Raw genomic sequence first — 12,300 nt, forward strand, 5'->3', positions numbered from 1 at the left:
ATATTTATTCCTCTTAAATAAATAAGTAAATGGAAAACCACCTCTTAAATATTCATTTTGCTTTAAACTGACTGGTTTAAATACATAACCCAAATAAGCAGTGTAGTGTTTTCAAAGTTATTGTTTTCCTAACTAATATATAATCTGATCTTTTAAGCAAATACAAGTATTATTTTACTTTTCTACAGAAAACAGAACATAGTAAAATAATTAGGCAACTGAATATATACCCTTTTTTTCAGTGGAAGGTTACTAAGGCCTTGTTAAGTGTGTGGAGCTGTGATAACTCAACACACCCCGAAAATTCACACTTAGGCCATGACTCACATGTGGTCCATACACCCCCAGGATTATCACTTTGGCCACAGCTCACATGTGGACTGATTTGTCAGTAAGAAGCCATGTGACAGAATTGAGCACCAATAAGTTAGTAAGGGTAAAGAAAAAAATCTTTGCAATTTCCTATCACTTATTTTTACAGCCTTAAATTAGATTATCTATCCAGGTTCCATGATGCCTGCAAATGCTGGCTTGGTGGTGCAGACTGTATTCCAGGCTACTCAGCTGAGGCTGGAGGACTGCAAGTGCAGAGCCTGGCTGGAGCACAGAGAGGTCAAAGCACTGTGCACGACCTGGTGAGGCCCCCTCTAATAGAGTGTAATAGCAGGGGTAGAGAGGCAGCTCAGTGCAGCACATTCCCCTAGCAAGCACCCCCAGTACTGCAAAATAAAAACAAATTTAAAAAAGAGCAATTCTATAGTCTTTCAGATACCTAAGTAAAAGACGTCTATTAGCAAGTTTATAAAAAATGCTTTGAAAATATTTCCCAGTAGTAAATAACTGAAAATAAAAACCCCAAGATAACTCCAAGTGTTTTTATTATATAATATTTTAATGATTTAAAAGATTTAAACATTGTTAAATATATACTTAAAATTTTAGATTCCTAATAACAAGTTGAATTCTTTTTTAACTTTAAAATATCTTACTTCCTTTTGGTTTAACTAAAGGTTAAATCTCAATGACTTTCCTTAATACAATTAAGATTCTGTCAGTGTTTAATATTAAGACTTAAAAAAAATAAAAGATTGTGCTTGAAATCTGCTTCATACTACTCGAGAATTATGACTGCTACAATACTGCAGAAACTCAGGAGGCTTTGTCTGAGTAAGTTGAGTTCATTACCAGACTGTAACCGTGAGTTTCACAATGGCATTTAGGGTACTTACACTTTAACCAAATTAACACGTACCACTGAATAGTGCTTTGAGATAAGTCAGAAAATCTGATGACTAGAAATTAAACATATTTCAATATATCCTATATTATTCTGTATTATAAAATGCCAGAAACAGATCATGATATAGAACTTCAGGATTCTTCATAGCAGAGACCTTACATACAAATGTGGACTTCAAGGATAACTGGGTCTCCTTTCAGGGTAGAGTGAACAAAGACACAATTAGAATGACTTATTTTTTTTTATTGATCACCATCAGAGCAAAATCCTATTATTCTGTTCCAAATGGCTACAACAAACCATGAAGAAGCCATTTTTCATAAATGTAGCTGTTCAATACTACTTTTGAAAAATGGCAGGAAATAAAGAGGGAAACAACAATGTCAATAAGCAACTATGAAGTATGAATAAGCAACTCAGAAGTTCAGAGTCACAGGCAGAATTCAGGCTCTAGAACAGCCAAGCACAGAAGAAAGTCATTGCATGTGAGTCACATCTGAGTCTGCTGTGCTAGAGGGAGGAGTGAGAGATTTACTGGAAGAGGAAAATAACTTAGAACAGTGGGCATTTTTATGTACATCTGATAGATATTCAAATTATAGAAGTCTTCTTATAAATATATCCCCTGCTTATTTACTCTTACCTTCCATGGTGATGAAGTTAGGACCTTCTCTTTTCAGCAGGATGCCCAGCAGGATGGTTTGACCGGCCAGACAATTGCAGTCCTGAAAACACCAATTGGCATAAGAACTCGGATAAAATGAAAACATAGGATTTAACTAATAATAAACCATGATACAGAGAGGGAATATGGAACTGAAAAAAATGTCATTGATATAATAAATATAAGATGACATTACAGACCTCTTGGTCTGAGATGCCTGGAAGGCAGAGGGTACACAGGCCAGCTTCCGGATATAGCAGGATTTAAAGATCAAATCAGATTCTACAGTGTGTATAATATTAATGTACCAGTATCTGAGACTCTTCCTGATTTTACTTATTTATTAATGGCAGATCATGCTACAGTCAGGGTATAATGAGACACATGAAAGGAAGGGACACATATAGAATATTTGCATTTCAGGACTGTTTATGTTCTTTGTGGCTGCTATGTGATAGCTTTGTTTATGTGGATTAATAAGAAGCTAGCCATGACTGGAAGGAAAGTAGTCTCTATGCTCAAATCTGTGTGGTCAAACAAGACCCAGTGTTTACAGCTCTGCCAGTAAGGTTTAATCTCTTTTTATAAGTGTGAGTAATCTCAAGAGATTAACAAATTGCTAAAACACTCATGTGGGCACAGTAAGAGGACTATGTTCCTCAGTGACGGGAGAGACAAAGCACTCATTGGAACTAAACTCTGGGGCAGAAGAGCTGCGAATGGAGCAGAGAGGGAAAAGGGCACTGAATGAGCTCTTTTGCACATCCAGCTCCAGACTGACAGATTCCTGCACATCTGCCCTCTTTCATGCATGCACACCGACTCTGGCCAAGAGGACAACTTTCCCCTGCTTGCCCTGGGTACAGAGCAGAGGACACAGACCCACAGCCTGACGGAGAGGTCCTGTCCTGGCAAGTGTGATTACATCTTTGCTCACTTTCAGCTTCTGGAGGATTTCATGGGTGGATTTGTTTCTCCACGCGGTAATGGTGATGTCCGGTTCCTGTCTCAGCTCAGGAGTATCTACGGTACTGCTCTGTCGTTTGACTTTTGAATGCTTGGGAAATTCAAGTTCTTCAAAGCTCTTAAATTCTGGAAGTCTGGAAAGCAAAAGAAAACATTTCAGATTCCCTGCTTCCTTAATGTAATCACAAGAAACGCAAAAACCAAGTAATTCAAGGGGACTTACGTTTCTGTGTCACTAATGCGTAGAAAGTCAAGCTGTTCTACCACAGCTCCAGATATCAGTGTCTGAAATGTGAGGATTGAAAACGTTTACATCTGCTAAGCGACACTCGGTGCTCAGACTTTTCTAGAAGCAATGCTGAAGTTTGCTTAAATACGATTTTGAAGTGATTTCTTAAATGAACATTCCAAATTCAAAGATTTCTATATGTAACAAATGAAAACAGATTACAAGCATCTATAAATAGACTGCAGACACCAAACAACAAGTTCATGAGTCATATAAAATAGGAAAGCCACCACAAGATGGTCTCTCTGTTCGTTGAATTATAAGCGTTTATTTAGTACAGTGCTGGGGATGGAGCAGAGTCTCCGCTGGTTGTTTTAAACCTCCGTCTTTATATGCTTTGTTTTTAAAGTAGGTACTAAAATATTTCAGCATTTATTAAACTTTTAGAAACTGAAGTACTAAATTGTTTGGGGGAAAGGCAATAGACAATTATGCCTTGGATTCTGATATTGCAATATATTTCAGAGCCATCCAGTGATGTAATAATCAACTCTCCATTTTACAGGATCATGAAGGTAATGGTTATCTAAGTAATTGCTTCTCTTCCTTCTAGCACATGACAACCCAGATGGTCATTCTATAGCCCACTACTTCTCAATTATAAGTTGAGCAAGCTGAGTCTAAACTCAAGCACATTTTTTTGTTTGTCAGTGTATCATGGTGAGTAGCATGAATGGATGATCATACGTAATGGCTTGTAGCTTTATCTATCACTTCTAATAATCTAAGAAATAATGTCAGAAAACAAACTGTAAGTTACTATTATTCTTTAAAATTAGGTATCATTTTATCCGAGTTTGTTTCAAATATGAAGAAGCTGAAGGTAGGAAATATTGCTTTGGGAGGCATATGAACCCATCATTTCTCTAGTAGAAATGATGAAAGAGGAACATCCACAAATATGTAATTACAGATGCAGAGAGGACACACAACACAGGCACATAAATCTTCCCTGTAGAGCAGAAATAAGAAAGCCAATGTCCAACTCCTGTGTGCATTTCAATGACGTTCAACTATAAGCAGATTGACCATATGCAAACATTATGTTAGGTGCCAAGGATTAGCATGAAAAAGATATATGAAACCATTGTTCCCTTGAAGCTGATTGTGGTGGTTTGAAAGAAAATGGCCCTAAGCGGAGTAGCACTATTAGGAGATGTGGCCTTGTTGGAGGAAGTGTGTCACTATGGGAGCAGGCTCTGAGGTCTCTTTTGCTCAAGCTTCCCTCAGTGTGACAGTCAGTTAACTTCCTGTTGCCTACAAGATGCAGTACTCTCAGCTCCAGCACCATGCTTGCCTGCACACCACCATGCTCCCATCATGATGATAATGGACTGAACCTCTGAAACTGTAAGCCAGCCACCCTAATTAAATGTTTTCTTTATAAGAGTTGTCATGGTCATGGTGTCTCTTCACAGCAATGAAAACCTAAACTAAGACACTGCCCTTATGAGTATGTCTATGAGATGGATACTATAAACTTAGTACCCATCAGATGATGTGAGTGCAAAGCAGAGGAATAAATGCTAAGTAGAAATAAGAACAGCAAGGGGAAGGGACACTAGGACGGAGAAATTTGAGGAGGCAAGTTAGCCATTATATGTATGTGACCAGAGAAAATTTCTCTAACAAGATTCACATGTAAAGCAGACACCAGAAGGATGACTATAGCCAACATTCAGGCTGGAGGAGGATCTTAGTCAATGCTCAGATGAAGGAGGACCTTAGTCAATGCTCAGGATGGAGGAGGACCTTAGTCAATGCTCAGGATGGAGGAGGACCTTAGTCAATGCTCAGGATGGAGGAGGACCTTAGTCAATGCTCAGGATGGAGGAGGAGTGTAGTCATTGCTTAGGCTGGAGAAGGACTATCAAGTGCAAAGGTCCAAGGGCAGGGGCATGAAGGGTGAATTTTAGAAGCAATAAAGACAGTGTGGCTGAAATAGAGTGGCTGGGAAGTTGGTAGCAAGCTGTGCCCATGATGCAGGTGCAGACCTTACAGATCACACAGGACCATCTTTGGGACTCTGGTTTCCACTTTTGTGTGTATGAGAAAAGAAGTTACCAGAGGTTTACAATCCATGTGACTACCAGTGACAGGTGATTATGACAAAGCTAACTGTCTGTAGTACAATCCAGGAGGTGAAAGAAAAATCTAGTGAGGGACAATAGTAGCCTGCATCATGGAAGCAAGGTAGAGCCTAGATATACTCCAAAGGTACAGGCAACGGGATTTAGTGAGAAAGTAAAAAATTCCTAATTCTTAAAACTGATAACAATGTTGAGAGCACACAAATGAAACTTTTACTTAACATTTTTTATTTATATATCCTACCAACCCTTATTGGATATTTCTGTTTATAAAGTAAATGTTTGCCTTAAGTTAACTGGCCAATGCCAAATCCTATTAATACGCTACAGATTTCAGTTTTAAAACATCACTTGGTATTAGAGAATATTAAATTAGTTAAATGCTTGACTTTTTCTGGAAGAGGATGTTTAAAAGGGGCAACAGTACTCTCGCTGGGGAGTAACGGGGCTTCTGTCCAGGAACTGTGTGGCAATGCTGTGGTACTGGAATGGAACAATGGTTTCTCCTGTTGGATGTTATATAGTTCTGTAAGCAAAACAGCACATGACCAAAACGCCCGCAAAAGCCCAAGATTATAAGCAAGACATGTGTTCACTTAAGCATTCATCTCCTCAAATACCAAAATGAAGTTAAGCTTCCAAAGTCTAAAATTCTGGACAGAAAACAGCTGCTGTTCAGCTGTTCAGCACCTGACTGGTGCAACTGGATAATCCGGGGGGGGGGGTGACAACAGAGCAGGGAGGTAGTCACCCGAGAACCATGGCTGCCCCGAGACTAGCCATTCAGAACAAGAAACACGCTGAGGTTTAGAAGGCTACCTGTAGACGATCAACATGAACTTTGACTCCTCCAATTACTCCCTTTTTAAAGGCTGCCAGCATGTCTAATATGGGGTTGAACCTGCTACCTCTAGAATAAAACAAATAAACAAAATAAGTTTATTAACAGCAGATTGGGACATTAACAATCGAATATTTGCTATATATGTGAAAGAGCTTGCAACATGCTAAGAAGAACACAAAAATACCAGGAGGCCCTGCTTTCAAATGTTCTATGTTAATAGCCAGAAGGCAAGTAAAGTTTATAAATATTGTGTATTTTACTTTTAGTTATGTGATGTGTGTGACTGTGACTGTGTGTGTGTGTGTGTGTGTGTGTGTGTGTATGAATGCAGTAGCCACAAGGGCCAGAAGAAAGCATGAGATTCTCTGGAGCTGGAGTCACGTGTTGTTGAGAACCACCTGGTATGAGTGCTAGGGACTGAACTGAGGTCCCCTGCAAGAACTGTATGGGCTTTTAACAGCTCAGCCATTTCTCCAGCCCCACAGCTTACTTTCCTCCAACCTACCTTATGTTGTCTTCCCGGATGAGAAGAAGGAAAAGTGGGCGTCCGTGCATCTTCCAGTATTGCTTAATGAACTGTAGTGCATTCTATCAAAAAATGAGATGGAAGAAGGACGTCATGGAGAAACATCTGAGGTTACTTGGGGACATTAACTGAGCGGCAAAGAGCCTGTGGCACTTGTAACGACTGCTACTCAAACCCTGGATAAATTAGGCTACTCAGAAGTGTAGAATCATTTTCAGTTTAGACTTTGCTCTCTGTTTGGAGGTTCTGACTTAGTCACACCTTTTTCTACCCTTTCCCTTCATGTTTCTTTCTCTCCCTAAAAAGGTAAGCTCATGAACGAATCGACAAAACATGATCCCCATGCCCTATCCTTCGGAAGACTGCCACTGCCTTCTCTATGGAGTAGAGCAAGAGGCAGAAGAGAATGAGCCGGATCCATGGAAACCATCAATGGCTCTCATCACCATCACATGACCTTTCAGTGCTCAGTGATGAAGTGCTCAGCACTTGTTGAGTGTTTTACATACACGAATTCATCGATTCTGCAGAACAGCCCTTTTATTATCTGCACAGGAGCTAAGTAACTTGCCTGAGAACACACAGAGTCAAGAATGTAACAGATGCAGTCTGGCCCAGGTGTTTCAACTATGGTTCTAAGCCTCTCTGCCCTGTATACAGCGTGGAGTGGAGCAGATCTTAACCCATCCAATTACGGGTTAGCTGAAGTTCTACTGGACAGTCTTCACAAAGAAATTTATTCTGCTAATTCAACTTTGTTCAAAAAGGGATGAACTAATAGTACCATAGAAACACAGTTTTAAACTGTATCTTTTCCATTTCTAGAAGAGTGTAATTTTACTTTAGCACGGCCAGAATTCCAAACTCTGCCAAGGTGCTGCTTACTTGGTGTCGCCCATTGTCACAGACACCCAGGAGCGCGTGCCATTCAACAGCACCTGACACAAGTCAAAGCGAACACAGCCAGCTCTCCCAAAGCACCTTAATGTCATCTATCTGAATCCCAAACTCTCCAAGGTGCTGCTCGGTGTCATCACTGTCACAGACACCCAGGAGCGCGCTCTATTCAACAGCACCTGACACAAGCCAGAGCAAACACACATCTCTCTCCAGAGCACCTTTATGTCATCTATCAGCAGGAGAACGTCCTGGGACATGTAGAAATCGCTCAGGTCGAAGATGATGGGATAGCAGACCACCGTCTTTCCAAGGATGCGATAAATCTGCAAGAGGAAATAGAAAGAGAGCAGATACAAAGCAGAATGGTGTAGCATCCTAAGTCTCAACCACAATTAATACTGACACTTACTTCTGAATAGGCAAAGTAATAGCTTACAAAACTCTTAAATTTTCAAGATTTTTTTCTTTCTTTCTTTTTGCTTCAGCCAGTATGACAGTAAACTTAAAGTAGGATATTTCTAATAAGGTTGAAAACCCCTATGCTTGAGTAAATATTATTATAAACATTTTACAAAGCTTAGCAATAACGTGCAGTGAGATGTTCATTTATTCCCGAGAGCTTCAGTAATACGACACTCAATAAGTAAGATTTATGTGCAGAAAATGATAATTCAAACAAATGCCTCAAGCACTAATGAAATGTGACAAGGGGTGGCCAGAGGCCAAGCATGACTTCAGCATGCAGAATCATTACCCAAAGCTCCTCCATGAGGAAAAACGCTCACTCACCTTTGATGTGCCAAGGCAGCCAATGGGCCTATCCGGCCTTCCGGACAGTCCTAGCTTTTCATTGATACCCAGATGGAAATAAGCCTGCAAGAAACAAGTCCTTTGGCTTATTAATGCTATCTCTAGAGAAAACGATACTGCAGAAGCTCCATCTAGGATCAACAAACTAGACAAAGAATGGTGGATTTGGGGTAACTGAGTTTCTGAAAGCAAAACATTTTAGATTCACTTAGCGACATTCTAAACTGTAGCACTGCTATTGTATTGGTAGAAGTATACAGCCTGCATGGTTGTGATTCACTAAGCAATTCAAAAGAGACAAATGTTTCCCTTGTCATTACAAAAGAAAAAAAAGAAAGGAAGAAAGGAAGAAAGAGAGAGAGAGAAAAAGAGAGAGAGAAAGAGAGAAAGAGAGAGAAATCCAACCACTTAAAGTTTTAAAAAAATCAGGGCTAGCAGGTAGTGTTGGCGTAGGCCTTTAATCTTTAATCTCAGCACTCAGGAGGCAGAGGCAGGTGGATCTCTATGAGATGGAGGCCAGGCTGGTCTACAGAGCAAGTTGCAGGACAGGCTCCAAAGCTTCACAGAGAAACCCTGTCTTGAAAAGCAAAACAAAACCAACCAAACAAACAAACAAAAACTCAGGGCCACACATCTCCCACTGAGTTTCTATGATTAAAATGGAATCGTTTTTATTGATTTGTTTCCTGATTACATGAATTTCAAAGTACTCCAAGCCAACACGTTGGCTTGTTTATTTTCATACCTTATGCAACAATTATTTGACTCTGGTATATTTTGAAAGGGATGTATAAGTTATTGTGTAAGCCTGAAGAAGCATCAAGAGATTCTTAAAGGACACAGGTTAAACGTAAATCTGCAATATATTCATGGATCAATGGGCACACATTAGCATAATGGTTCCTATAATATATAATCTTCTTCATGTCCCAGTTATTGAGCTTATTATGGCAGTGTTCCAGACACGATGTGGAAACAGAGCATTGGAGGGCAGGAAGGTGCCGCACAAGAGCAATCCTGGAATTGCTGAGTTAAAAAACATCCAGGCAGGAAGCCCCTTTTCCAGGTAGCTTCCAGTCCCTGATGAAATTAGCTCTCATTTTTTTTGTCATTTAAAAAATATTTCAAGCAATATCTTTGAATGGTATGCAATTATATCTACAAGACAATTTCTTAGATTTGCTTGACCAAGGAGACCATCCTTTCTTTTTGAAATGTAATATCTGTTTTTTCACGCTCTAGAAATATATACCAATTTACATAGTTCTTTTATGTCATTTTGGGTTGAAATGACATTTCATTTTACTTTCACACTACGGCACTGACATATTTTTGGGTAATTTTCCTAGCGTATTAAATGTGAATATTCTATATTTTTCATTTGTTCCCCCTTCTTCTAAGTATTTGTCCCCCCCCCTTTTTTTTTGTAAGATAGAGAGCCTTATCCTTTGAAGTAAATATTTGTCCAGGTTTCAGTGTCTGAGAACTCCATAGTAGGGAAAACATCACTCACTGAGTGGTGTTTCAGTATTGATGTATTTTCCAACTAGGAAATTTCATAACCAGCTATGACTTATCAGGCTTTTATGCTTTACTTAGTGAAATCCGCCACTCATCTCCTAAACTGTGTGTTTGGGCTGGTATCCTAAATATGGCCTTTCCGTCTTAATAGGCTATAAAATACATTCTTCTATTTTTTCTTCTAAGTGATTTTATATTTAAATCACTTTGAAATACTTAAATGGGATTTTCAAGATGGCTCAATAGGGAAGGCACCTGCCTCTAGGCCTATGGGCCAGAGAGTGATGTCATGGGTCCCACTTGGTAGAAGGAGAGAACTGACAGCTATAAGTTGTCCTCTGACTACCACATGTATGCTGTGGAATGTAAAATAAATAAATAAAATGTAGTAAAAATTTAAAGTACATAAATGTTTAATCTGCCAAGAATGAATTTGCATTTCCATTTGATAACATATAAAACCCTAAATATTTCTAGATGGATTATCAAACTCTTCCTGTACAATATGACTGTGATTCAAACTGTGTGCAAATAACATCATCACATACAAAACTGCTGTTGTATCAGAGTTCTTTAAACTATTATGAATGTCCTCCAAGCAGCCTATTGTCTGAATAGCAGGGACTTTAAACAACTGCTCAGAATGAATACTTGGCAGCGCCACACTGCCCAGGTGGAGAGACTGTAGCACAGCACACTAGACTGGACACTCTTTTCCACAAATATTTTTACATTTTCTGAAATAACTGAATGACTAAATTTTGGGAAGTAGTAAAATTAACCAATCATGCGCAAGTTAAAATCAGCCTACTTAGGTAGGACTGTTCTTCTTTATTACAGTAAAAGGACTCTCCTTTTTTTTTTTTTTCCTGAACTATGACAAGGCAGGTCTATGACAACTAAGTCGGTGGTGCCTGGTAATGCTGTCCCTGTGCTGAAACACATGGAGGAGAACAACCACCCAAAAACACAGCCATGCTTCAGACTTTGTACTGTATCCAGATCACCATGACGGACATCTCACCACGAACATTACAAGTTTTAACCACACGAGGCAAAAGCCCTGCTTCCAGCTGTCTGTCCTTATGTACTCTTTTGAGTGCTGAAACAGGGTGCAGCTTCTCAGAAGAAAAGGAGCAGTGATTGGCATTAGATTATGTGCACCCAACTAAAATTAGTGAAAAATTTTTTTCTTTTAAAAGACAGACTTATGACGGATACACACACACACGTATACTAAACGACATATCTTAGGGGAGGAAGCCCCACATAGCAGCTAGTTTGGAAAACAGGTTGGACCACAGCCAACAAAGACTCTTCCATCTTGACACAAGCATGGGGAAGCTTTGTTGGTCACACGTTTGTCTTACGTCCTATCTTACCACCACAGCACAAATCACTTGCTAACACCATTTTAAAACGATAAAATGCAAATCAGGACATGCTTCAGATACTGTGCAATAGAATGTTTTCTAGTGCTCTGTGGTCCTATAGCACTTTGTACAGATACCTAACTATAGCTGCTATCACCGTGAACTGGCATCCATACTACTAGACTCAGAGGTCATTTAAGTCACACTCAGTGCTTTGCATATTCCAGCAGTTTGCTGATGAGTGGATAAAAGCTATATTCAAGTGATTTTGCTTTTATCTATACTGACTGTCTTTTTACATATAAATCACATGTCATCTGGTTAAAAAAAAACCTATCTATCATTAAAAATGTGGGGGAGGGGGAGGGAAATGGGAGGAGGCAGAAATCTTTAATAAATAAATAAAAATGTGCTCATATTAATTACACCTGAAGGGCTGAAGGGCGAGCTTTGGGTTCCTTTGCCTTGAGGCCATATTTCCCAAGGACTAACCTTCCTTCTATTCTCTAGCACTGCCAGGGAGAGACCAGGAAGCATCTTGACTGACACAGCCTGTGCCCGGCTGTACTATGTGATGCTTTGGGTTCTGGCATCCTTTCCTCCCATTTTGTGTTCCCGTTTCTCCTTGCAGCTCCCCATTTCCTGGTTTCTTTTATCATAAAACAAAACGAAACAACAAGAGCAAAAAACAAACAACAATAACAAAACACAAAACTCCATCATTTCTACTTAGGTGTGATTTTATTAAGTGTTATCTATTTTAAGAATCCTTATATTTTTTAACTTTATCCTCTTTTTTTGTTTTTTTTTTTTTTGTTTTGTTTTTGTTTTTGTTTTTCGAGACAGGGTTTCTCCGTAGCTTTGGAGCCTGTCCTAGAACTAGCTCTAGTAGACCAGGCTGGCCTTGAACTCACAGAGATCTGCCTGCCTCTGCCTCCTGAGTACTAGGATTAAAGGCGTGTCTCTGCCCAGACTAACTTTGTTTTTCTACGGTGTGTTGAGTAGATGGGAAAAAAAAGGGATGCAAATGTAAAAAAACAACACGTTTAAATTTATTTATTGTGTGGGTACACATGT

At 39.4% G+C, this 12,300-nt stretch overlaps 1 protein-coding gene across 5 annotated transcripts in view; it reads right to left on the bottom strand.

Moving 5' to 3' along the window:
- Positions 1–12,300, bottom strand: part of Phkb (phosphorylase kinase regulatory subunit beta) — a 170,568-nt gene that overhangs the window by 31,359 nt on the left and 126,909 nt on the right. For all 5 annotated transcript variants that reach the window (XM_050120663.1, XM_050120664.1, XM_050120665.1 and 2 more), the window contains 7 exons: positions 8,309–8,392; positions 7,738–7,842; positions 6,599–6,681; positions 6,069–6,159; positions 3,094–3,155; positions 2,842–3,004; positions 1,884–1,965 (listed from right to left, as the gene is read on the bottom strand). In XM_050120663.1, the coding sequence (XP_049976620.1) occupies positions 1,884–1,965; positions 2,842–3,004; positions 3,094–3,155; positions 6,069–6,159; positions 6,599–6,681; positions 7,738–7,842; positions 8,309–8,392 (670 nt within the window). The remainder of the gene's footprint in view (positions 1–1,883; positions 1,966–2,841; positions 3,005–3,093; positions 3,156–6,068; positions 6,160–6,598; positions 6,682–7,737; positions 7,843–8,308; positions 8,393–12,300) is intronic.

The sequence above is a fragment of the Alexandromys fortis genome, unplaced genomic scaffold (genome assembly GCF_014885135.2).
Source record: "Alexandromys fortis isolate MF-2015 unplaced genomic scaffold, M_Fortis_MF-2015_v1.1 scaffold_186, whole genome shotgun sequence".
Classification (NCBI taxonomy): Eukaryota; Metazoa; Chordata; class Mammalia; order Rodentia; family Cricetidae; genus Alexandromys; species Alexandromys fortis.